Source organism: Myotis yumanensis, unplaced genomic scaffold, assembly GCF_028538775.1.
Source record: "Myotis yumanensis isolate MYYU_CA2020_CCGP unplaced genomic scaffold, mMyoYum1.0.hap1 SCAF_12, whole genome shotgun sequence".
In the NCBI taxonomy this organism is placed as follows: Eukaryota; Metazoa; Chordata; class Mammalia; order Chiroptera; family Vespertilionidae; genus Myotis; species Myotis yumanensis.
In genome coordinates, this window is record NW_027223763.1 from 43614450 (window position 1) to 43641548 (window position 27099).

General features: G+C 42.2%; 1 protein-coding gene across 3 annotated transcripts in view; it reads right to left on the reverse strand.

Moving 5' to 3' along the window:
- Positions 1-27099, reverse strand: part of PIP5K1B (phosphatidylinositol-4-phosphate 5-kinase type 1 beta) — a 284538-nt gene that overhangs the window by 4473 nt on the left and 252966 nt on the right. Inside the window, exons 14-15 of one of the 3 annotated variants that reach the window (XM_070431542.1) lie at positions 9885-10002; positions 6555-6885 (exon numbers count right to left, since the gene is read on the reverse strand). In XM_070431542.1, coding sequence (XP_070287643.1) covers positions 6844-6885; positions 9885-10002 — 160 coding nt within the window. In that variant the 3' untranslated portion in view covers positions 6555-6843. Of the gene's footprint in view, positions 1-6554; positions 6886-9884; positions 10003-27099 lie in introns of those variants that run through there. The other 2 variants (XM_070431543.1, XM_070431544.1) reach the window with 2 other exon arrangements.

The window sequence follows — 27099 nt, forward strand, 5'->3', positions numbered from 1 at the left end:
GATGGAGGGAACTTAGAGAAGCGTGGGTCCAAATTTCCTACCTTTGCACTTAAAAAAATCAGATTCAGAATCAGATGAAATTACTCTTTTCCAAGGGCCAGGGACTGTGGGCCTTTAACTAACAATCCTTGAGGTGGGAGGTGGGACTTGGAATGTCCTTGAAGGACACACACAGTTCAGATGAAGACGACCATGTTGTGCCCGATCTGGGAGAATGTTAGTAGAAGTCTGAGGTGCTGGCAGCACATGGAGTGCCAGGCCTCCTGCCAGCCTCCGAGTGCCCCAGCAGAGCGTTCCTGCCGACCAGCAGAGAGATCACGGGTGAGGGCAGACCCAGAAAAGAGCTGGCACTCCTCTTGGACATCTCATGGGATGGACTTAGGATTATGGCCTCTCGTCTCAAAACCGTTAGTGCAGCCCCAGTATCTCAACAGGGTTCCCCGCCTGATTGGTTTGTTTTCCGAAGACCCAAGGGAAGCCTGAGGGCATCAATGATTTATATCAGCTCACAATTCTACAGCGGACTTCCCAGCTTATTGTAAACCCAAAGGGTTCCCTTAATATCTCCACATCATATAGCCCTGGGCTGCAACCGAATCCACTCTGACCCCTGCTGCTGCTGCATTAGGAGAATGTTGTGGGGAGGAATATGGGCCTGGTTTCATTCAAACAGGAGCACTGGCTTCTCTCTCACGGACGTAGAAGGAAAGCATGAGATGCCAGCGGCTCCCAGGCATGGTCTCAAGAGGAGGAACTAGAAGCTTCTCCATCTCAGTACTTTTAACCATTAGGGGTTGAATTGTGGCTCCCCAAATTGCATATGTTGAAATTCTAATCCCAAGTACCTCAGAATGTGACATGGCTTGGGGATAGGGTTTTTTATAGAGATAATCAAGTTAAAGTAAGGTAATTAGGGTGGTCCCTAATCCAGTATGACTGTGCCCTTATACGAAGAGGAAATTTGGACAGGAGACAGACACACACAGAGGGAAGACAATGTGAAAACACAGGGAGAAGATGGACATCTACACGCCAAAGAGAGAACCCGGAGCAGAGCCTTCCCTCACAGCCTCCCAAGGAGCCAACCCTGCTTGGACTTCTGGCCTCCAGAACTGTGAGGTGATAAACTTATATTGTTTAAGCCGCCCAGTTTGTGGGACTTTTGTTACGGCAGCCCTAGGAAACGAATACGGTAGTCATTACTGAAAGTTAGAAAGTTTTTTTAAAAAGAAATAAGGCTCCACATATATTTGAATTTTATTATAATCAATCCCATCCCCTATAGGGGGTTACTTAAAAAGGTAAAGGTTACATTCTCCTAGAAACTGAACAGCTGTAAGGGATGACCTATCAAAGATTGAACGTGAAGAAAAGGCTTTTCCCAACTTGTGTAGAAGAGAGCAGTTTCTGTGCTGAATCCCCCAACTGCCAGCGAGCCCTTTCAAAGAGGCTCAAGTGGACCGGGCCTGGTTGGATGGAGAAAGGCACCCTCCCACCCTAGGGAAGATGAGCACCTTGTGTTTTGTGCCTGACTAACAGCAGCCCCCAGGCCACCTGGAAAGGAGGAAGATGCTGGGCTGTCAGAGGGAGCTGCCTGTCCCATGCGAAGGACGTGCCCCTGGCGAGTGTGCGCGCACAGCAGAGGCTACGATAAAAGACATGGAGTGGAAACAGTCCTTTGAGCGACACACTCACTCTTAATTAAGCTTCCATTCAAGGACTTCAATCACGTAGCCCCCTTGGTCAGAGGGGCCTTCCTACCAGTAGGTGGCAGTAGGCCTGCAGGAACCAGGAACACATGCCCAAGTCCAGTTCATCCACTTGAGTGTGGTAGGAGCCTACTAGGATTCACTTAGGAATCAAGAGTATTTTTTCTCTCTCATGTCGAGCAAAGCTATTGGCCGACCATAGGAGGGGAGCCTGGGGGAGTGACAGCTCTGCCTTACATGTAGCACAGAGGAATGACCGGATGCTCAGCGCTGCGGGGCCCCGCCAACCTGCTTGGTGCCGCATCCAAAGTCACCTGTTGGATGTGTGGGGAGCTTTTAAAATACCAAATGCCCTGGTTCACATGAGGGGTTTTATTTCTAACATACTACATGCACCCAACAGGTGACTGTATCTGCTATCACATTCATTTACCTGGCACCTTTTTGTGAGGTTCCAAAATAATTTGGAAACATCTAACAAACCTCCCAGGGACTCAGCCAGGGAGATGAAATGTTGAGTGGGGAATGGGGCCATGCATGGCAAAGAGCAGTCCACAGGTCCCTGGGGAAGGCAGTACAGCTGGTTGAATAGTATCCCCGGAAAATTCGTGTCCACCTGGAACCCTGGAATGTGACCTTCTTTGGCAGGAAGGTCTTTGCAGATGTAATTATATCCACAAGTTCTGATGAGGTCACACTGGGTTAGAGTGGGCTCTTACTCCAACCACTGGGGTCCTCATGAGTGTCGGGGAAGAAGGCCAGGAAGATGGAGGCAGAGGTTAGTGCTGCGAGTCCAAGGACGCCCAGGAACACGTGGAGCCACCAGCAGCTGGAGAAGCAAGGAGGGAGCCTCTCCGGAGCCTTCAGAGGAACACGGCGCTGCCAACACCTCGACCTAGGACTTCTGGGCTGCAGAACCGTGAGACCACAGATTCCCATTGTTTAAGCCACCAGGCTGAGGGTCTTTGTTATGGCAGCCCTGGCAAAGTAACACGGCACAGACAAACCAAAGGCCAAACCCTCAGCCCCACTCCGGAGTCCTCATTCTGTTCATCACACTCGGGGAGGCCTTATTTCTGATTGAGTGGTCAGTGTTTTATGCACTCTCCCATCTAGCACATTTCCCAGTCCTCCACAGATCCAGGAGAGTGCAGGGGACGAATGATGACAGCCCTATTCACTAGGTCGTGGGTATGACTTAAACTTGCTTTTTCTAAAATCCACACTTGTTCCTAATCTGGTTCCTTCTGCGTTTGTTCTTTGTTTCCTGCAGTCTCAGGGTCTGGTAAACCCCAAGTTCATGCCATTAGAGACTGTTGTTCTTCAAACACTCTTTTCCAAGAGCTGGAAAGGCTCAGGAGACTAGCAAACACTGCCTTTCTATGACAAGAGAGGGGAGGAGAGTAGAAACCAGACTGAGAAGCAATAGGGAGAGTTTGGAGGCAGCAGGCAAGGGGAGAGGGGCAGTGTTGGGGGACAAGGAACAGAAATGATGGGGCTCCCTGTGGGGGGCCTGGATGTGACAGGAGACCCAGGCAAGCTGGAGGAGGAGGAAACCAAGCTGGCCTGTGAGGCCACGACTCACTGTAAAGCGAGGACAGAACACAACTGCTGCAGCCTCGCAGGCTGTCATTCCATTGCTAATTGTGGGCCTACTGTAACCGAACAGCCAGTGTGTCTTTAAACTCCAACTCCAGTTCCCCAAGCTAATCCTTAAACAGTAGTTTAATACTGTTTGTTTAAAGTAAAATCCTCCTGGTAACCTCCTAATGCAGCCCGACGGGTTGCCTCATTATTTTGAAGCTTGTATCTCTCCTTTCAGTACAGGAAACACTTCTAGGTGCCATGGGGCTCAAGCCGTCGGATTCTTTTCTTTGTTTTTCTTTCCAGGACTTCCAACTACTTAAGGGGACCAAGCATTTCTAGAGATTAAAAAGGGGGGGGGGCCCTATTTTGGCCTTTCTGAAATCTCATTTCTCAACAAGTGGTCAGATAGTGGAAGGAAGTGGCGTTTTGGTTAAATGCCCTCCAATCCAAAGGCAGTGCTTTCCTCTTCCTACTTTGCTCTCACTAAAATCTACCGAAAACTCAGCAGCGTTTTTGTTCTGGGTCAGTGGGGAATCTTGTTCTCTGCCGAAAAGCAATAGAATTGCCACTGTTTCAAATGAACACGCCTTGCAGCAGCCAACACCGGTCAGACAAGGAGGGATGAAAGACACCTGATACTTCACGTATATGCCATTCACGCAACGCCAACCGGGTCCAATCCAGAAGTGCCAGTTCTCTTGTCAGAAAGTTCTGCTGAATTTTCTAAGACACCTTGACCTAATTTAAAATGCTTTCCTTCTTTTTCTCATACATAACATAAGCTGTTCATTCAGTCATTTTCACTTCTCTGCCACCCTGTCCCATGATCAAAGAGTGTTATTAACCACCCTAAGGACACATTCAGTAATCAGGCCATCCAGCAGCGGCACATCAGAGCGCCATCTCCAACATCAGCATGCCTAAAAAGTGGCTTAGCTCTTTCTTCTCCTTTGCCCATAGCTATCTTTGCACTTCAAATAGCCGTTGTGCAGAGACACATACCTGAATGAAACTACATATTATTGAGAGGATGATAATATGTAAAAAGAAAGGACATATTCTCGGGACTAAATAACAGAGGCAAGAAAGTCACTCTTGAGTAGCAGCCATCTTTCAGTTTTCCATATTTAAAAAGTGATCCTGTCTCTCTCGCTTACCTATCCATCCCCAGCTAGTCACTCACAACATTTTTCTGCTGCGATGACTTGGTTAGTTGTTCCTCTTCCCCTTAACACCAAATTGCATTCTACACCAGGCAATGAAGCTGCCTCAGTAACTGAAATAACAGCTACCTCGACCATGTCAGTGCCATAGAATGTCGGATTATTCAAACAGTGGACTCTAGCTCTCCTACTAAGACCACATGATTGCCCATTTTAAGTCAGTAGAGCCTGTTCATCTCTATTATATTCTTTTGAATACCCTAATCTATGTCATCAACTCAAAATTTCAATGGAAAACACATCTCTGGTTCTGGGATAAAATCATCTGAAACACCTCCCTTGATTTGAATATTTGCAAATAATTCAGATAGCCTGAAACTCCAGAGCAGCGATTTTCAACCTTCTTCATCTCATGGCATACATAAACCCAGTACTAAAATTCTGTAGCACACCAAAAAAACAAAATGTATTTTTTTTGTTGATCTGACCAAATATAGGTATAATTTTCATTCATTCACACTGGACAGCTATTGTGTTGGCTGTTGTCATTTTTTTATTTGACAATCTAAGGGAAAGCGGTCAGTGCCCCTGACTAAATAGTCAGGTATTACATGTTTTAAACATTCTTGAAGCATACAGTTGAAAAGCGCTGGTCTAGAGGATGGAGGTGAATGGCCTTTTCAGAGCAGTGCAGATAGCTAGGGACATGGAGCCTGAACCAAATGTTTTAATAAGGGCAGTGGAATAATGAGCTAAGGTACCCTATCCTTCTAATTTTGTGTCAAATCACAGGAGAAAGCAGGATAGCTGGCCTAATTTACATACACATATGTGGGGCGATCCTTAAAAGAAATTTCAGATGTTATCTGGTGTGCATAAGTCATTTGCGTTTAAATGATATCTTTTTAAAGGGGTATAAACAGTATTGTCCATTAGTACAAAGAGTAGCACCAGGGGATTAGGTCACAAGGACCAAGAGAGAAATGCTGTATCTTAAAGGGGGAGAAACATTACAAGAGAAATCTGAATACGTTTGGTTACAACACCGAACTCAATGTCACCACAGACGCCTCCAAGTGCCCTTAAGGTAAGGATGGCTCTGATTAAGAGAATTCAAATTATGTCAAGAGGCAGGAGAGACAGAGCCGTTTCCCTTCACATGCTTTTCCTTTCCGCGCTCTCTTTCATAGTCTTGAGGCAAATAAAAATACTGAAGGGAGGGTACTGGACTGTATCCTTGCAGATCTGGAAGAGCATACAAAATAATAAATCTCCAGCAGGAAAACATACCCTAGAGTTACAAGGTAATGGTGCAGAACTTTCTAGATATGTTGCCATCAAATTTAAGTTTATTGTGAAAGTTTATGGTAGAATATGTGATGAAACAGTGGAATTTGGAGAAATGACTGTACCTACTGTGGACAAGCCTAGTCTGCAACACCTTGTAATTTAGAATAAGTCACAGATGGTCAGAGCTGGAAGGGGTCTTAGAGATGGTTTAATGATCCATTTTATAGATGAGAAAACTGAGGCTCCCATAGAGGGATTGATTAATTCAGGGTCAATGATGAATGAGAGGCAGAGATAGGCATAGAATCCAGACGTCTATTTGTAATTAATTCACTTCCCATTTGGCTCTGCAACAGGTGAAGGGACTAATTTGAAGGACTAGAACAACTGTAGGGGCTACCATTTCTGGGGGTCCATGAGCTCCAACTATTTTCCTATTAATACTGAGGTGTATTTGCCTTTTCATTCTCACTCCCTGTCATGGGTGTACATGTGAAGTACAATGATGTGCCGTTCTGCAACAGACTAATGTAGGAACATATGAGAGGCCAGCTTCTGTTAAGTCACACATTAGGGATTGTAAAAATGTAAAATGATGCCACTCTCCTCACTAAATTTATTTTTGTTCTGGATTACATAGTTATTTTCATAAACATTTAATAGAGTTATTATTTTAAATGAATTAATAACATTTAAATACTTTCTCATTTTAATTTTTTAAAAAAATTATCTTTATTGTTCAGAGTATTATCAGTTTAATTTTTAACTATGAACTTACATACAGAAAAACTCTTGGGTTCCTCAATAACTTTTAAGAGTATAAAGGGGTCCTGAGATGAGAAGGTTAAAGAATGACTATACTAGAACCATAAACAAATAGAAAGGAAACAATGATGAAAGTGGAATTGTACAAAAACCATTCTCAACATAAAACCTCCACTCTTTGCTTTTTTGGCTGCATCTCTCACTTTTAAAAGCATGACTGAACGTGATGGATGTGGGACTTGTGTCAATCATCAGTAACAAGTACAGCGATTGGGTGCTGCATGGTTCCACGTGTAGGTAGGGCTGGATTGGACTGTCCGCTCTGCCATCTACCAGCTCAGAGAGCTGGTCAGGTGCTTCGGTCTCCTTATCTGCATGAATGGAGACACATATAACACCCACCTTCATGAAAGAGCTACTGTAAGACGAGCACCAGGACAGTGCCTGGCCGAGGTCACATGCTTAGTTTGGCTATTATTATTATTATTATTCTTCAAAACGCTCTGCTCTTCCAACAATACCAGACTGTTTCCCTCACACCATTCTTCTTGAACATTCTCATTCTGTATTGAAATTTAAAAAGAACCAATGCTTAGTAACCCAAGTTGTCTCTGTATCCTCAACGTTTGCTTTTGTGTATGTTACCTTGTTGTCGGACTTTGGATGCGCCTTTTAGCTTCTCTAGGTCTACTTTGCATATTGCAAAGGAAGCATAATTCCTAATCCAGGCAGCAGTTAAGAGTGTGGCTCGGGGCTAGTGTTTACTGGCTGCATAACCAGGACAAATTGCATCATCTCCATGAGCCTTAATTTCCTTATCTGTAAAAAGTAGAAGCTAGTAACCACATCTGCCTCATGGGGTTGTTGTGAGGATTAAATAAGTTAATATATATAAAGTATTTAGAACAGTGTCAGGCATGTAGGAAACACTCAAAAATGTTTCACAGCTTATTGTTATTAGCTACAAAATAAGATGAGGCTACATCAGTTTTTCTCCAACCTTGGGGAGAAGAATTTCCACTATCTTGTTGCTCTCTTCATACGCTGACTCCCCTCTGCCTTCCCTTTCCTGTCCTGTCCTCCAGTGCTTCTGAACCACAACAAAAGCTGGGCTGGGAAAACTGGTCAGCAGACCACACCAGCCAGCTAACCACCCCCACCTTCTCTTTCCGTTTCCAACCCCCATGATTCCTTTTTATCTACTTGACCCTCAACTGTTCTCCATACAATCAGTGATGGGTCCTGCAGCTTTTCCCTATGGCTTCTGAGGCAAGCGCCATCCTTTGCTGAAATGCTTTGCTTTCAATATCAAAGACACAAAACAAGAAAATTAGACCCTAATAAAACCAGATAAGCAGCAGTGTTCTCATAGATGAAACTGATGGTTACCAAGGAGGAACAAAATGATTAATAAGGCAACTTTCCTACCAAAGGACTAAGGGATAATGGAAAAGGAACTGGTACCCGGCAATGCCATTTAACCACCTTGTGATCTTACATCCCACTCAGCAGTATCACACTCCCTCGGTTGGTGCAAATCTGGTTTTTGTAAAGATCCACACAAGTGGCTCAAGAAGATGAGGTTTCACATGGTCTTTCATTTCAGCTTTCTTGGTTTCTACTTTCACATGTAACAAAACTTAGCATGAGACCAAAAAAGTACTGTATATATTTTTTCTCTATTTATTTCTTATCTTCTTGGTTATGGAGAGGAACCAACTCTTCTGTGAAGATTTTGCAATATACACATACCTTACTTTTTAAAAGCGTGAAGAGGAGCATTGCTTAGTGGGGAAAAATTCTGTTTGCCACAACCAGGATGTGCAGGGGTTGTAAAAAATAACCCTTCCATAATATTTTTATCTGGGGAGGGAGCTTCTATTTTATATAGTGGTTCTTCACGGAAAACCTCTCTGAGAAGGAGATGTTTGAGCAGAGACCTGAAGGAAGTGAGGGAATAAGCATGGGACAGCTGAGATGGTGTCCAGTAGTAAGTGCAGAGGTCCTGAGCAAAAACATGCTTGGTCTGTAGGAGGAGCACGAAGGCGGCCAGTGTGGCTGGAACAGCATCGGTGAGGAGGATAGAGGCGGGGGGCGGAGGTCAGAGAGGCGGGGAGACCAGACTGGATAGGGCCTTGAGGACTGTGAAGTTCACTCCAGGAGAAATAGGGAGACATTAGAGGGCTTTGGACTGAGGAGTAAAATTTTGGGTGACTGAAGTCCTGCAGAGTACACCTAGAAAACGCAGTGCCACGTTGGGGAATATGGAGAAGCACAAAATGAGGTGGGAGATGTGCTACTACGAGATAGTGGTGTCGGTTCCCGACGTCGAGCCAGCACACAAACAGTGATGTGTGTACAGGCTCAGGCTTGGCAAAACTTTAAAAAGCAGAAAATTCTAAATCAACATTTCCCTGTCCCATGAGTTTTAATGCAGGTGTATAAGGATGTGGAGAATGAGCATGAGATGTACTTTTCAGGGGAAATACTCACTCTCCTTGTTTACAGTCTAGAGTAGTGTCCTAGGCCTCATCTAACAATCCAATTATGCCTCTAGAACAGAGGTTCTCAACGGGTCGAACGACCCTTTCACAGGCGTCGCCTAAGACCATCGGAAAACACATATATAATTACATATTGTTTTTGTGATTAATCACTATGCTTTCATTATGTTCAATTTGTAACAATGAAATTGGGGGTCACCACAACATGAGGAACTGTATTGAAGGGTCGTGGCATTAGGAAGGTTGAGAACCACTGCTCTAGAGACAACCTGAGGGACACTAAAGGGTGTCCACACACACGGTCACTGTGAGATGGGCAGGGCAGGCGTTATTTCTCTTCCTTGACAAATAAGGACACACAGCCTGTAAGGTCCCTGCCCAGATCACACAGCTGCTTGGTGACTACGGAGGGAGGGAGGGAGCGAGCGAGCGAGCCAAGATTTTGGATGCTGAATTCAGGTTCTTCCCACAACCCTCCTCGGTGCCTCTCAGGCTACCAAGGTTTCAAGGCAGTCTCCCTCAAATGAAGAGTCACACACAAGGCAATATAGTTGAGTCAAAGATGACATTACTTGGGGAAAAACACCGAGGAGCTGCACTTTGCTCAGCATTAGGGCATCTGCCCTTTTATTACACCTGGTGATTTAGTACCTTACCCTAGATAGTATTCTCTTGTGTAATGTTCTACGCGAATGGTGGGAAAACATGGCTTGTGAAAAGACGCACCATTTGTAGAAGTGACAGGGTGCCACTGTTTCTTTGAACACCCAAGCATGCCTGGTCTTACAGAACTTGTTCCGTGTAAACCATGACCTGTATCCATTTGTAAACCTGAAGGGAAGGGGAAGGAACTAGAAATTACTTACTAAATAAACATCGAGCACGGAGGCGTTATCGTCCTGCATTTCCAGAGCATTGGGCTCAGAAGTCAAGTAGATGGTCCCCTCTTCCGAGGTAAATGTTGAACTGGAAGGTAACCCTTTACTGGAGAAATAAAGAAGAGTAATGATGAGCGTGTGACCTCCAGAACAAAACCCAAGGACACCTCCCAAATTGTAGTTGAGCAGGCTAGGAAAGGTTTTAGGGATACAACTTCTTTGTTTTTTTTGAGCGTTTGAAGGAAATATGGTTACACCTGAGATGTGCTCACTTGAGTTTAAATAATTTGGTTTGACTTATAGTGAATTTTCTGTCTCCTTCGGTATATGAAACATGTCTTCACATTTCTGAGAGGTGATCGGTGGGTCCCAGGCCTTGTCAGGGAGAATTACTGTGACTGTCCAGGACCACTGTCATCTTTGACTTTGAATAGTTGCTTCTCGATGCTTACGTTTCCCTCTCACAGTATTACTCATGCTTTGCTAGTTTATAGAAGGTAACCTTGTGCATAGTTGGCATCGATGATTTCTTTCTATTGTTTTTTTCCTTTCTTCTTCTTTTTGGCAAGAAAGGTTTAACCACAGCCAGGGTTCTGAAACTTCAGTGTGCATCAGAAGCCCCTGGAGGGCTGATTAAAACCCACTTTCCCGGGCCCCACCCTCCAGAGTTTCTGACTCAGTGGGAGCCCATGGGTTTGTGTGTCTAACAAGCTCCCAGGTGATGCTCATGCTGCTAGTCCAGTGATGGCGAACCTATGACACGCGTGCCAGAGGTGACACGCGAACTCATTTTTTTGGTTGATTTTTCTTTGTTAAATGGCATTTAAATATATAAAATAAATATCAAAAATATAAGTCTTTGTTTTACTATGGTTGCAAATATCAAAAAATTTCTGTATGTGACACAGCACCAGAGTTAGGGTTTTCAAAATGCTGACACGCCGAGCTCAAAAGGTTCGCCATCACTGTGCAGCTAGTCCAAGGCCTACACTGTGAGTGGCAATGAATTACATAAACATATAAATGAATCACATGAATATCGAGCGTGTGCTTTGTGAGGGTAGCCTAAATGTACCCTTAGTAACAACAAAAGCCCAAGTCATATCGAAGAGTCATTTACGAAGGGAAACCACCATGTTTTGTCATGATACCAGTGCTTGCTGTTTAGGTAATCGGTCCATTTTCATAGCATTTAAATTGGGTATTAAGTTAAGGGCTCAGAAGTGCACAATCTTTCCCCCACTGAAATGAAAGTTAGTTATGTTTTTAACCTGTGGAAATTTGCCATGTGGTGGTTTTGCCGGAGCAAAATATCTGCAGACAATGGTGGAAGAGTGTGATATTGGTGTTAGAGGAGCTGGGAGAAGGGGAACTAACTTTGGCAGTGGGCTGTGGCTTTCCCTGGGCAGTAAGCAGGGCTGAGAGCAGGAGTGTGGGAGACTTCCACTCTCACCTCCCCTGTTACCAGGGCCTGTCCCCTTCTGGGCTCCACTCAGAGCTCACCCCTCATGAAAACCCCCATCTACAGCCATCCTCTGAGTTTCTTGTCTGAGCCTCCCAGGAGGATGGGAGATATTGAAGACATTGTATTCCCCTGCCCTTTCCTATTCTATTTCTGTATTTATCTAGTAGTTGAAGATATGTGAAATAGTTAGAAGTCCTGACCTTTACAATATCAAAAATTCTTTATGAAAAGAATTGTGTGATCTTAATAAATCACGTTCAGCCCGGCTGGCATGGCTCAGTGGTTGAGCGGTGACCTATGAATCAGCAGGTCACAGTTCGATTCAGGGCACATATGTCTTAAAAAAAGAAATCATGTTAATTTGAATTATAAAGAAAATTATAAGAATACAGAGCAGTGCTAAGAGGAAATGAAGGGAGGAATCTCCCATAAGTCTTCCAGTTGATGGTGTTTGAGAATGTGGGAATCAAAGAACTAAAACCACTTCACTTTTGGCTTGATACATTTTCTCCTAAATTCTGGACACAGTATAAGAGTTCTCTCTCTTTTTTTAAAAAAATCTTTATTGATTTCAGAGAGGAAGAGATAGAAACATCAGTATGAAAGAGAATCATTGGTTGGTTGCCTCCCGCACGTCCCACACTGGGGATCGAGCCTACTACCCGGGCGTGTGCCCTGACCCGGAATCGAACCGTGACCTCCAGATTCATAGGTTGAAGCTCAAGCACTGAGTCATGCCAGTCAGGCTAGAAGTTCTCTTGCTGATCAAAAACCTAAGATGGGTTATACAATATGGGAAACAGAGTCTGCTCCAATTGATTTTAAAGAGCAGGGTGAATGTGGCTCCCCCCATCTAGCTGTTGAGTTTGTTATAAACCTTCACAGATTTCTTGGGTTAAGTAAACCACCAGTTTTCAAGGGCTGCTATTTTGAGAGGCACTGTGTAGCAATAAACATGACCCAGGTTATTTTTTGGATCAAAACAATGATGCAGTTATGGACTTTAACTTTTGCCTTTCAGCTGTTAAAATGCCATTCACTACTCCTGTGGGTACAAAATGATCCTGCTGGTTAAGCCTTATGAGAAAGATAAATTATTTATCTACTTAAACCTCAAAACTAAAAACAAGATGGTCAGAAAATATGTAATTGTGGTGTGCCTCTGGGTTTTTATTTCTATTTTTTAGGGGGGGGCATTTGAGTTTATATATAATTAAATAAACCTCTAATGCAGTGGTTATCAACCTTGGCTGCACATTAGAATCACCTGGGAATCTTTTAAAAATCCTGACTTCTGGGCCCAGGAGTTTAAAAAGATTCCCAGGTGATTCTAATGTGCAGCCAAGGTTGAGAACCACTGCTCTAATGGATCTTGGGTTATTTTGTAAACATATAATTTATTTGATGAGATTCAAAATTAAATTTTCCCCTTCTTGTCTGAGTGTTTAGTTATTAATCTTATCGATATCCATCCTAAGATTAAGGGGATTACTGAGAATATTCTAGGAGTGCTTTTCTTTTTAAAATTATTTAAATGGCACTACTTGTAGTGTAAAATAAAAAGTCATCCTCCTCTTTCTACTGACCTCTTGTGACCCAGAGATTCACCTCCCCAGAAGCAAACCCAGTTTGCAAATATTTTTCAATCTAATATTTATCTTTTATTTTTGGAAGGAAACTAGGAGTAAGCTACTAGCCTGTTTAAGACAACATTAAAATATAAAAGAAACCTAGAGTATTAATAGGTACATTTATGAATTATTTTAGTTAAAATTCAATATGATTACAGAAAAAAGAAATACCCAATTTCCTCAGTATCACATCGTCAAAATTTGATAAAATCTAATAGGCATATTTAAAAAAACACCACATTGCTATTTACACTGTTTTCCACGTGTATTAGTATAGTTTCCTGTCTTAGTAAGTAGAATATTCTGAGCATTAAGTTTGGGGACAAAAATGAGACTCACAGGGACTTGTATCAGATTATTTAGAGAACTCATAATGCAACAATGACAAGGTAAATAATGCACTTTAGAAATAGGTAAAGGATCTGAATAGACATTTCTCCAAAGAAGATATACAAATAGACAGTAAGCACATGAAAAGATGCTCAACATCACTACTGATCAGGGGAATGCAAATCAAAACCACTATGAGATAGCACTTTGTACCCACTAGGATGGCTGTAATAAAAAAGACAGGCAAACAAGTGTTGGAAACAATGTGAGAAATTGGAGACCTCCTGCATTGCTGATGAGAATGTAAAGTGATGCAGCTACTTTGGAAAACCTTTTCACGAGTCCTTAAACCATTTGAGCCAGCAATTTTACTCCAAGGTATATATATATATCCAGTAAAAACGAAAGAGATTTTTTGAGGTAGGGAATTCCCACAAAAAAATAGTTTCCCACCACTTCTTATGAGAAACCAGAACAGCTGGCAACTCTGAGTAGCAATGAGGTTGTGGCTGCTCCCTTTAAACTGGGCATGTCCCCTCCAGTTCACTAGGGTCCCTACTACTCTCCTTTGCATTATACTGGGCCTGTTCTACTTTGCATCATCTCCATCTGGCCCCTCTGTGTACCTCTCAGCCCACCACTTCCACCTCACAGGTGAGGAAGCTGAGGCCCAGGGAGGTGCAGTGGCTTGCCCAGGGTCACATTGAATACAGATTTGCCAAAACCAAGGCAGCTAAGCCAATGTGCTTAGGAACTTGAATATAATCATATAAACCAGCAAAAAACAAATGCAGTATATGATGCTTGATGTGAACTTGGTGATTTTTGTTGTCTTGAGAAGAGTAAAGATGGGCCGAAAAGGTTGAGAAAATATAAGTAGGTAGACTATGCTTTACAAAGCAACATCGTTTGTAGTCATGTCTTTATTATGTTAAATTATAAACTGGGTGTTTTATAAACAAATGAAATTCAGTGATCATAGTTTGAAACTTTGCATATTTATTGTTTTGTACTTATAAGATACATATATTTCAGTACAAATTTTCTTTTTAAAAATTTATTGGGGTAACATTATGTTTTAAGTGTATGATTTTATAATATATCATCTGTATATTGCATTATGTGCTCACCACCAAAAGTGTAGTCTCCTTCGATCACCCCTTTACCATCTTCATCCTTCTCTCGTCCCATTTCCCCCTGGTAACCATCATAGTATTGTCTGTGTCTATGAGTTTGTGTGTTTTGTTTGTTCTTTCTGTTTTATATCCCACATATGAGTGGGGGTTCTTGTCCTTTTCCATCTGACTTGTTTCACTTAGCATGATGCTCTCAAGATCCATCCATGTTGTCGTAAAATTGCAACATTTCATCATTTTTTATGGCTGAGTAGTGTTCTACTCTATGCATGTACCACATCTTCTTCATCCAGTCATCTGCCAAAGGACGCTTAGGTTGTTTCTATGTCTATTATGAATAATGTTGCACTGAACATAGTAGTACATATATCTTATGAATAAGTGTTTTCAAAATTTTGGGGTAGATACCCAGAAAAGGGTTTGCTGGGTTATATGGTAGCTCTAGTCTTCTTTTTGTTATTTTTATTTTGGTAGCTCTATTCTTAATATTTTTGAGGAATATCCATACTGTTTTCCATAGTGGCTACACCAATTTACATTCCTACTAGCAGTGTACCAGAGTTCTCATTTCTCCAACTTATTTTTTCTTAGTGATAGTATCTTTCTAACAGGTGTGAGGTAGTATCTCATGGTTTTGATTTGCATGTACCTTACAGCCAGTTAAGTATCTTTTTATATATTTGTTGGCAATTTGTCTTCTGTCTGTATGTGTATTTTTAGGTCCTTTGCCCATTTTTAATTGGATTGTTTGTTTTTTGTTGAGTTGTATTAGTTCTTTATAGATTTTTGATATTAGCTCCTTATTGGAGGTACCATTTGCAAATATCTTCTCCCATTTATTTGGTTGCCTTTTTGTTTTGCTGATGGTTTCTTTTGCTGTGCAGAAACTTTTTCGTTTGATATAGTCCCATTCATTTATTTTTGCTTTTACTTCCCTTGCCTTTGGGGTCAAGTTCACAAAAACCCCTTTAAAACCAAGGTTCATAAGGTTAGTACTTATATATTCTTCTTTGTATTTTATTACTTTAGGTCTTGTCATCAAGTCTGTAATCCATTTTGAGTTAATTTTCATGTACAGTGTTAGAGAACAATTTAGTTTCATTCTTTTGCATGTGACTTTGCAATTGTTCCAACACCATTTATTGAAAAGGCTTTCCTTTCCCTGTTGTATGTTTGTGGCTCCTTTGTAAAAAATTAGTTGCCCATATATGTATTTCGGGGCTGTCAATTCTGTTCCATTGCTCTATGTGTCTATTTTTTGCCAGTATCATACTGTTTTGAGTATTGTAGTTTTTAAATACAATTTAAAGTCAGGGAATGTGATATCTCCAGAAAGCAAGATATTCTTGTTCCTCAAAAAAAATTAAAAATAGAATTACCATATGATCCAGCAATCCCATTTCTGGGTAGGTATGCCAAAGAATTGAAAGCAGACTCTCAGATATTTGCTCACCTAGTGTTTTAGACTGAATTGCTTCTCTCCCCTCACCCCTAATTCATATGTTAAAGTCCTAACCTCTCGTACCTCAGAATGTGCCTGTATTTGGTGATAGGGTCTTTAAATAGGTAATTAAGGTTACATGAGATAATTGGGGTGTGCTGTAATCCAGTATGACTGGTGTCCTTATGAAAAGAGGAGATTAGGACAAAGCCACACAGAGAAAGGACTGTGTGAAGACAGCCATCTACAAGCTATGGAGAGAGCTCTCATAAGAAATCAACTCTGCTGACACCTTGATTTTGGACTTCTAGCCTCCAGAACTGTGAGAAAATAAGTGTCTGTTGTTTAGGCCACTTAATCTGTGGTGCTTTGTTATGGCAGCCTTAGCAAACTAACACACCCATGTTCACAGTAGCCAATAGGTGGAAGCAATGCAAGTGTCAATTGATGGATGAATGGATAAACAAAAATGTGGTATTACATTCCATGGAATATTTAGTCTTAAAAAAGGGAGAATATTATGTTAAGTGAAAGAAGCCTGTCATAAAAAGATAAATGTTATATAATTCCATTTATATGCAGGACCTAGAGTAGTCAAATTCATAGAGACAGGAAGTAGAAAAGGGTGGTGGGAACTGGGGAATAGAGAGTCATTAATAGGTATAGAGTTTCTGTTTTGCAAAATGAAAAGAGTTCTGGCAATTGTTTGTACAACACTGTCATTGTACTTGACATTACTGAATTGTGCACTTAAAATGGCTAAGATGGTAAATTTTATACTATGTGTATTTTACCATAATTATACAAAGCAACATTTTAAAATAACAAATATCTAATACTTAACAAGAATAAAGCTACTTCAGCTTCTACTAGTTTAATTCTTAAACAAGATGACATATATGAAAAACTCTAAAATAGCTCTATGTAATTAGTCATTTATATGGTAAAGTCCCAGTAAGTATATTCTGAATAATCTGACTTATTAACATGTCTTGGCATTGAGTGAAAGCTACATAACCATTTCATTAATCTCCATATTTGTTACCCTCATTATTCAGTATGAACTGAGTGAGATTGGAGCACAGAACTGGCATGTCACTTCCCTAAAAATCTTAGATTAGGCACTGTCTGCCACCTGAGAGAGGATAAGAGTACATTTTCAGGAAACAGACACCTGAGCTGATAACGCATGACAGGCAGAGCATGAACTTTGGAATCAGATCATTCACCTTTGAATTCTGGCTCTTCTACTTAATGTGCGTGATCTTGGGTGCATTTCTTAACCCTTCTGAGTTCTATTTTCCCACATGTAAAATGATACTATGGAATGTGCATGGTTATGGAATGATTAGTGATAATGAACATATGACACAAACACCCACATAGGTGCTAGGATGTAGCAGAGATCAAAATAAAAAAAATATTTGCCTCATGGAATTTACATAGTACTGAGGAAGACAATGAGATAAATACTTAAAATATATAGTTATGTTGCGCCAATATATAGTTATGTTGCTCTGAAGCGCTAAAGAGAAAAATAAAACATGGAAAAGAGATAGAAGTGAGTGAGTGGCTTAGTCAAACTCTCCTTGTTTGATCATGGGAGTTTGCAGGATCTCAGACACTAGTCAAGCACATATATGTCCCCTACACTACAAAGTATGTCACTCAAGCAAGCCCCTTTAGTTGGGCTGGGACAGGTGCCCCACTCCCTCCTTGGTCTCTAACTACTTTGAAAGGCCGCAGGTGGGTGGACAGCTAAAGACTGCAGAACTGGTTTTGACCACTTCCTTTGAAAGCCCTGTGGTCTCACACCTTGCTGTTGGTTTGGGCCTCAGCAGAAACTGATAGTAAAAATATTTCATTTTAACAGAATGTTATGTTACTTTGAGCAAAGAGATTAGTAGAGCTTATACACACTCTTGAAGATAAAGGTGCATTTTTTCCTAATCAAGAAACCTTCACGCAGGGCATAAAGTGTTATTTGGGTTTAGGAACCTCTATACTTAAATGTGTATGTCCATTGCTACTTAAAAAGTTAATGAAATGTAAGTATTAATAGAGTAGGGAGATAATACAAGAATAAACCATCCAACCCCAGTAAATACATCCAGAGCCTTCCTTGATGACACCCCAGGAAATAAAGGTAATAAGATGTGTTCTGAAAAGGATTTTCACCTAAATGTCTGTGCTGATCAATTTCATGTTTGTTTTCTTCAGTTCTGGCATTGGAGAAGATTCCTACTATTGTGCTGTTTTCTTACTGTACTGTTGGCTCGCTGGGCACAAGCCTATTCGGAATCAATTTCTAATTTCTCTGGCTGAGAGTTCCCCAGATTCCACTTTAGGGGTAACTAATATAAGCGAGGACACTTCTCTTGGGGAGGAATGCCCTCAAAACCCAGAGGCCCTGACATTCTTTAGCCTCGAAGCTTGGGACAGTCCACTTCTGGAAGTGGTCTTAAAGACGAGACTTCAAAAGTCTGGCTGTCTGCCTGGGTTCTGCACCACCAAGTTTTGCCACAGCTTCCTCAGTTCAGACTGTCTGAAGGCTAATTGCACCTGATGTGCAGCAAAGCACTCAGGAAGCGTAATCTGCCAGTTCTGTTCTTCTCTTGCAAACGCAGAGGAGCGGCCAGTCCTCGTTCAGCGGCTCTGTGCTCTGCTGTCTGCACGGGTGCAGGCTTGTCACAGGTCGGGCGGACTTCACGTCCTCCGAGCACTCTCTCGGGGAGCAGACATTAATGGTCCTCTGATGCCACACAGGCCTCTCTGTCATTTACAAATATGCTCCTTTCTGTTCCCAGCAACATTAGTTTGGCTTCACTGGAGAGCATTAGCCCGGCTGGACTGCTGGAAACAGTCATCAATAATGTTACAGCCTGGAACACTCTCATTTCTGTTTGCAGACCGAATGAGTGCTTTATAGCTAATTCTCATGGGGCGTTTGCTCAGAGAACACGGGGTACAGTCCACAGTTTTTTGTATTTTAAAAGTCATCCTCTCACTGCCTTAATTTCTTAAAGAAATAACATCGCAATATATTATGTGATAGAGAAGACTTATGATGACATTAATAACCTCCTGCCCCTACTCCCATTAACCTTAGAGGGGCAGCTCCTTTTATGACTTCCTTTTAGCTCTTCTTGTGGGTTCCTTCATATCTTTTTCTCCCCATTATAATAATATACTTTATTTTTTAAATTGAATTTATTGGGGTGACATTGGTTAATAAAATTATATAGGTTTTAGGTATACACTTCTATAACACATCATCTGTATATTGTATTATGTGTTCACCACCCCAAGTCAAGTCTCCTTCCATCACCATTTTTCCTCCCTTTCCCCTTTTCTACTTCCCCTCTGCCCCCTTTTCTCTGGTAATCACCATACTGATGTCTGTGTCTATGAGTTTTTGTTTTTGTTTTGGCTTAATCCCTTCACTTTTTCCACCCAGACCCCCAACCCCTCTGACAGCTGTTAGTCTGTTCTCTGTATCTATGAGTCTGTTTCTATTTTGTTTGTATGATTATGTTGTTCATTACATTCCACATATAAGTGAAATCATATAGTGCTTGTCTTTTTCTGATTGCTTATTTCACATAGCATAATACCCCCCAGGTCCATCCATGCTGTCACAAAAGGTAAGATTTCCTTTTTTACTGCCGAGTAGTATTCCACTGTGCAAATGTACCACAGTTTTTTTGTCTACTTTTCTACTGATGGGCACTTGCGCTGCTTCCAAATCTTGGCTATTGTAAATAACACTGCAATGAACATAGGGATCATATATTCCTTTGAATTAGTGTTTTGGGTTTCTTTGTATATATTCCCAGAAGTGGAATTGCTGGGTCACGAGGCAGTTCCATTTTTTTTTTTTGAGGTACTGCTTTTCACAGTGGCTGCACCAATCTGCATTCCCACTAACAGTGTATGAGGATTCCCTTTTCTCCACATCCTCACCAACACCTGTTAATTTGTTGATGATGGTCATTCTGACAGGTGTGTGGTGATACCTCTTTGTGGTTTTAATTTGAATTTTTTTGATGATTAGTGATGTTGAGCATCTTTGCATATGTATATTGGCCATCTGTATGTTCTCTTTGGAGAAGTGTCTATTCAGGTTCTCTGCCAATTTTTTAATTGGAGTGTTTGTTTCTTAGCTGTTGAGTTTTTTAAAGGTCTTTATAAAATGTGGATATTAATTCCTTATCAGGTGTGTCATTGGCAAATATGTTCTCCCATTCAGGGGGTTCTCTTTTCATTTTATTCATGGTTTCTTTCACTGTGCAAAAACGTTTTAGTTTGATATAGTCCCATTTGTTTATTTTTTGTTTCCCTAGCTAGAGGAAATAAATCAGAAAAAAAACTGCTATGAGAAATGTCTGAGATTTTACAGTTTTGAGTCTAAAATATTCAAGTTTTCAATCCATTTTATGTTTATTCTTATGTATAGTGCAGTGGTTCTCAACCTTCCTAATGCTGTGACCCTTTAATATAGTTCTTCATGTTGTGGTGACCCCCAACCATAAAATTATTTTCGTTGCTACTTCATAACTGTAATTTTGCTACTGTTATGAATCGTAATGTAAATATCTGATATGCAGGATGTATTTTCATTGTTACAAATTGAACATAATTAAAGCATAGTGATTAATCACAAAAACAATATGTAACTATATATGTGTTTTCCGATGGTCTTAGGCAACCCCTGTGAAAGGGTCGTCCAACCCCCAAAGGGGTCTCGACTCACAGGTTGAGAACTGCTGGTATAGTGTAAGAAGTTTCTTTCTTTTTTTTTTGCACGTATCTGTCTCATTTTCCCAGCACCATTTATTGAGTAGATTGTCTTTACCCTATTGTATGTGCTTGCCTCCTTTGTCAAGTATTAATCTACCATAAAGGCATGGGTTTATTTCTGGGCTCTCTATCCTGTTGCATATGTCTGTTTTTATGCCAGTATCATGGTGTTTTGATTACTATGGCCTTGTAGTATAGTTTGATACTAGGTAGCATTATTCCTCCAACTTTGTTATTTCTCAAGATTGCTGTGGTTATTTGGGGTCCTTTTTGGTTTTACATAAATTTTGGGGTATTCTAGTTCTGTGAAATACACCATTGATATCTTGATAGGAATTATATTGAATCTATAGTTTGCTTTGGCTACTATGATATTTTGATGATGTTGCTCATATATGTTTATTTCTTAGCTCTCAATTCTGTTCAATTGCTCTATGTGTCTATTTTTTGCCAATATCATACTGTTTTGAGTATTGTAGTTTTTAAATACAATTTAAAGTCAGGGAATGTGATATCTCCAGAAAGCAAGATATTCTTGTTCCTCAAAAAATTAAAAATAGAATTACCATATGATCCAAAATCCCATTTCTGGGTAGGTATGCCAAAGAATTGAAAGCAGACTCAGTTATTTGCTCACCGAGTGTTTTGGACTGAATTGCATCTCTCCCCTCCCCCCGCTCCCCCCAGATTTATATATTGAAGTCCTAACCTGAAGTCCTAACCTCTAGTACCTCAGAATGTGCCTGTATTAGTAATAAGGTATTTAAATTGGTAATTAGTAATTAAGGTTACATGAGATAATTGGGGTGGGCTGTAATCCAGTATGACTGGTGTCCTTATAACAAGAGGAGATTAGGACAAAGATACAGAGAAAAGACAGCCGTCTTCACACCATCTACAAGCTAAGGAGAAAGGCCTCATAAGAAACCAATTCTGCTGACACCATGATCTTAGACTTTTAGCTTCCAGAACTCTGAGAAAATAAATTTCTGTTGTTTAAGCCACGTAATCTGTGGGAGCTGGGAGAGGGTGAGGTGCCAGTCAGGCTTGGGAATGTCACTGACACTCCCTGAGTCTGCCCAGACCTCTACACTCTGGCCCAGGAAGCTAACTTCTCAGCAGGATGCAAGCTCCGTAGGGTGGCTTGATGGAGAGTCCAGAGGGTAGGGCTGTTGCTTTCTCCCAGGCTGCTGCCATATGGAGGGGAATGCTCCACCTCAGAAGATGGTGTCTACAGTGTGGGAGAGGGACTCAGCACAGGGGCCTCAGCGTCGGTCCTCACACAACTCTAGTCTGTTCCACCTGCCCTCCCTGGGAGTCCAGGGTGAATGGCTGCAAATGAGATTCTGTGCACTGGGCCTTTAAGAGGGCACCTGTGTCTCTAGAGGTCTCCCGTCTCTCCCTGGCTCTGGGCTGGGGAGCCCAGCTTGGGGTTGGGACCTCACTCTTCTTGGGGGGAACTTTCGCAGCTGAGATATCCCTCTGGAACCTCAGCCACCACCTGTGTAAGCAGGGCCAGCCTTTTTCTCGTCCCCATCCTTCCTACCAATCTCAATGTAGCTTCTTCAGTAAATCCTTGGCTATAAGACTTCTGATCAGCTATTCTTCAGTCAGTTATTCAGGTTGACTGTTCTATCTATATTTCAGTTGTAATTCCAGTTTGTCCAGGGAGGAGGTGAGTGTAACATCCACCTCCTCTGGATCTTCCCTTCATATCTTTTGACGAATCTCAGCCTAAGGCAGCATCTATTGATTCCATCTCAAGGACACTGACCCTCCTACTCTGCACTTCCTCCTGACATTGGCTATTTATATGTTATTTTGTTACTATGAATAATATACTAAATAACCTTTCTATTCCATTAACCACACATTATATCCTTTCTTTGCCCCTGCATTTCTCTCTTACTTTGTATTAGATACACTTAAAATATTTTTTATCTCTACTTTGTCATGGCTATTACTATTTATATGGTATTTTGCAGTTATAACCAAAATTTTTCTGCTTTGTCCATGGATTGGCTCCAAAATTAGAGAATTGGTATAGTTTATTATGACTATGTAAAATACTGTTTAATGCCTGGCTAGCAGTTAGTTAGGGTTACATTTCCTTCTCTGGGTGTAAAGTAAAATGTTCCTGTATCAAGGTTAAATGGAATCTCTCTCTTTTTTAAACTTTAGCTTAAATTCAGAGAGTGTCTGGACTAAGAGCAGAGGCCTGGATACAAGCCTGCTCCTCTGGTTATTAGTTGTAACACTGGGCCAGTCATGAAAGTGAGCTCCTAGTTCCTCATCTCTATATATAAAAGGCCAATATACTAAGTGTCCCTCCACCTGTCCGACCAGTCCCTATGACGCACACTGATCACCAGGGGGCAGATGCTCAACACAGGAGCTGCCGTGACGTGCACTGGCCATTTACAGAGAAACAGCAGTGCGGACCTGGCACTGACAAAGCAACACTTGGTTTCCCCCAATTGGGACACAGGCCCCGCCACCACCCCGAGCAACACCCCACCAAATCACAGCTGATGCTGCCATGGCACAAAATGCCACCCACAGCCGAGCCCAACCCGGAATGGTGGCTGTGGGCGCCAGGTAATGATGTCACATAGCAATGCCCGGCTTCCTCTCCCTAGCCATGACTAGCCTCCTTACAGTTTCTTCAGCCCAGGAACACCACTTGGTTTATAGCCAGGTGCAAATATTTTACACTTTAATCAAATGTTTGTGAAGCGTTTTCCCATGCCTCATCTCATTTGATCCTCACAGAAGTCCTGGAGTAGGTAGATAGGAGACATGGTGGGATCCTATTTTCTTTTCATTAGCCAGAAAAATGGAGATTTAGAAAGTTTAGAAACTTGACCCCACTGAAAAGAAGAAATGGTGGACCTTGAAAATGACTTCAGGTTTTCTCACTGCACAGAATATAGTCAAACACTGCTGCAGTTATATATTTTACCCTTTTTTCTCCCTGCTTGATCTACAATAATGATCTGCTTCATGTTGATATTTACTGCTGTGTTGCTTACAATGACCTGAAAGAGAAGTTGGGGTGCTTCACTGGACTGGAAAAAGTTTAGCTAAATCAGAAAGCAGGTCTAGTTAAGCAAGTTTATTCTATATATTAGTAAACTAGAGGTCCAGTGCACAAAATTCATGCACTTGGGGGAGGAGGTCCCTCAGCCCGGCCTGCGCTTTCTCACAGTCCAGGACCTCTTGCTCCTTACTGCCTGCCTGCAGCGGGAGAGGCTCCTGCCACTGTGCTTGCCAGCCATGAGCCTGGCTTCTGGCTGAGCAGTGCTTCTCCTGTGGGAGCACACTGATCACCAGGGGGCAGCTCCTGTGTTGAGCGTCTGCCCCCTAGTGGTCAGTGTGCGTCATAGCGACTGGTCGTTCTGCCAGCTGTTCCGCCATTCGGTCGATTCGCATATTAGGGTCTTATTATTCTATATAATAAAAGGGTAATATGCGGATTGACCGAACGGTGGAACAACCAGTCACTATTATGCACACTGACTACCACAGGGCAGACACTCGACACTGGAGCTGCCCCCTGGTGGTCAGTGCACTCCCACAGGGGGAGCACCACTCAGCCACAAGCCAGCTGACGGCTGGCGAGCGCAGCAGCCCGCCTCTGTGGCAGCCCAAAAGATGTCCAACATTCAGACATCCTCCGAGTGCTCCCAGACTGCTAAAGGGCATAGGCTGGGCTAAGGAACCCCTCCCACCCCCTGCCTCGAGTGCACGAATGTTGTGCACTGGGCCTCTAGTATAGGATAAAAGGCTAAGTTGACTTGCGCATACGTGATACATATAAAGCTCTTGCTGGCACCAATCGCACGCGTGTGTTTCGATCTGTCATTGTTGATCGTGGATTTGGTTGACACTTCTATAATAGAGAAAGGGCCAATAGCAATATTAAAATATTTCTAATTAATTCCCTTTCAATGTGCACGGATCCATGCACCAGGCCACTAGTGTGTAAATAAAAATGACTGTCCCCGCCCCGCCCACCTCACAAGGCCAACAAGAGGACCAAGTCAGATATGGCAAATGAAAGGAAGGCCAACAGAGGGTAATGCTGCTCTGTATAAACAACAGGAGTTATCACTGTGACTTTTATCTCTGGGTCTCTGCCCCATTTTTTTTTTGGGTATGAGACAGAGGGAGCTTTGATGAGGTCTGCTTGCATAGACAGATTTATCATGACTTTGGAAAGAATTCCATTTCTGCTCTTCTAAGTTTAGCTACCAGAACATTAACTGATAACAAATGTGGACAGGAAGAGTCTACCTGCAGAGAAAACCCACAAATACAATCTGATCTCAGTGAAATACTGTACACACTTGTTCAGTCCTAGAGCCACCTCCTGCTTAAGGGAGGGCAAATTCCAACATGACTCGGGCATTTCAGATGTGACAGTCAACCCAACACCGTGTGCTCCTCTAGGAAATGCCCTCTGGCTTGCGGGGTGGCGGCTGCTCTAGGCTGTGGAATGCTGAGGCTGGGGTTCCTGTGTGTAGCAAATCTCATGCCCCCGCCAGCATGGAGCATCTTCATGCTGAGCTCCTTGCTGAGTGAGTGTACATGGAAGTCTTCAAGACTCCTCAGTGCATACCTAGAGATGTGGGAAGCCCTTGGCCATGGTCGCTGTGTCCAGACTGCTTTACCGCCCACCTTCCTAACCCATCATACCAAACAGGAGGCTTTTGGAGGCTGTTTCTTTGTCTTTTCAGCCGTGAACACAGCTGCTGCTCTTCCATGCTCTCCCACTTTTGCTAATTTTAGACAAGGGGCCCTTCTGTTTCAAACAAAGGCAAGTGGAGCACAGGCTCGCTCTGGTGTGGACTGACGGCTGTCACCTGGGTTTGTCTTGGATTTAACAGTGTGCTGCCAGGTCTACTAGTGAAACCAGACCCCAATAGTCTGTCTTCTAGTTTTAAGTGTCTTTCCGGAGAAACAACAGCCTTGCTCACGATGCTCCAGAGACCACCAGACCAGACTGGTCCCAGAGACTTGCGAAGGCACGGGCAGCAGCTACGTAACCCTAATCTGACCTCAGGAACACTGTGGAACCGAAATTGATGGACCTGCGGTAGCATAGATGCTACTTTTACCACTGGGAGCCCCTTAAGAAGAGAGGGGTCTTTCAATAAAGAAGATCCGGTGCAGGGACCACGTCTGGACACACACAGGACTGGTAATCAAACTGCCAGACTAGAATGTCTTTGTTCTCACTTGCCCCTCCCACTTCCATAACCTTAGATGGCTTAGCTCTAAGACTACTCATTCAGACCCCCGGATTAGAATTAATAATTATGTACAACCTCTCCTATCCTCACCTCTTAAAAGTGATCTCAAGCTTTTGTTCCAGGAAAACTACTTTGATCCTCATATCCTCCTTCGGGTGGCCTGATGAGAAAATCTCTCTCTGAGAAACCTGCTGCCTCAGACTTTTGGCTTCTCTGTAAGCAGTGGGCAGAGAGGGACACTCATTCTTCTTTACACATGAGGAACCAGGAGCTCACTTTCATGACTTGCCCAGTATTACCACTAATAACCGGTGAAGCAAGGCTTGTATCTAGGCCTCTGCTCTTAGTCCAGACACTCCCTGCCTCAGACTTTCGGCTTCTCTGTAAGCCTTTGTTCTGTTTAGTTCTGGGGCAGGAAGCAACTGAGATCCCACTATCAGCAAACTTAGAACTAAACGGAGAAACATGGGGAGAGCACTCCCATTAAAGAGAGTGTGTGTATGTATGTAGGAGGTGGCTGGAAGGAGAAATGTTTTCAAAAAGGAATCCTCATCCAGGTTCAGGGACCTTTTGCACCATATATTTTTATAAGGTGTATTTTTCAACACCCACCCAAACATTTAAAGTTAGTAGTCATCATTGACTGTGATGACTGTACGACATTATTTCGTTTAATCATTAAAGATAACACTGGTATGCATGCATATAAGCATAACCAATGGACACAAGACACTGGGGGTGGGGTGGGGTGAGGTCAATGGGGAAAAAAAGGAGACAAATGTACTACTACTATTTGTAATACTTTAAACAAAATAAAAATTTTTTTTAAAAAGAAAACCAGTTACCAAATTCTTTAGGGTGTTGAAAAAAAAATAATTTCAAGGCCAGAGTATTTGCTGTCATCAGAAAGATGATGACTTTTTATTTTTTGAAATGTGTGATGGAAACCACAGAGAGAAAAAACAGAGAACATTTTGACAGTTACCAGATGGGAGGGGGGTTGGGGAGATGTGTGAAAAAGGTGAAGAGATTAAGAAGCACAAACTGGTTGTTACAGAATAGTCATGGGATGTAAAATACAACATAGGGAATATAGTCAATAATATTTAAATAACTATGTATGGTGTGGAATGCGTAGGAGATTT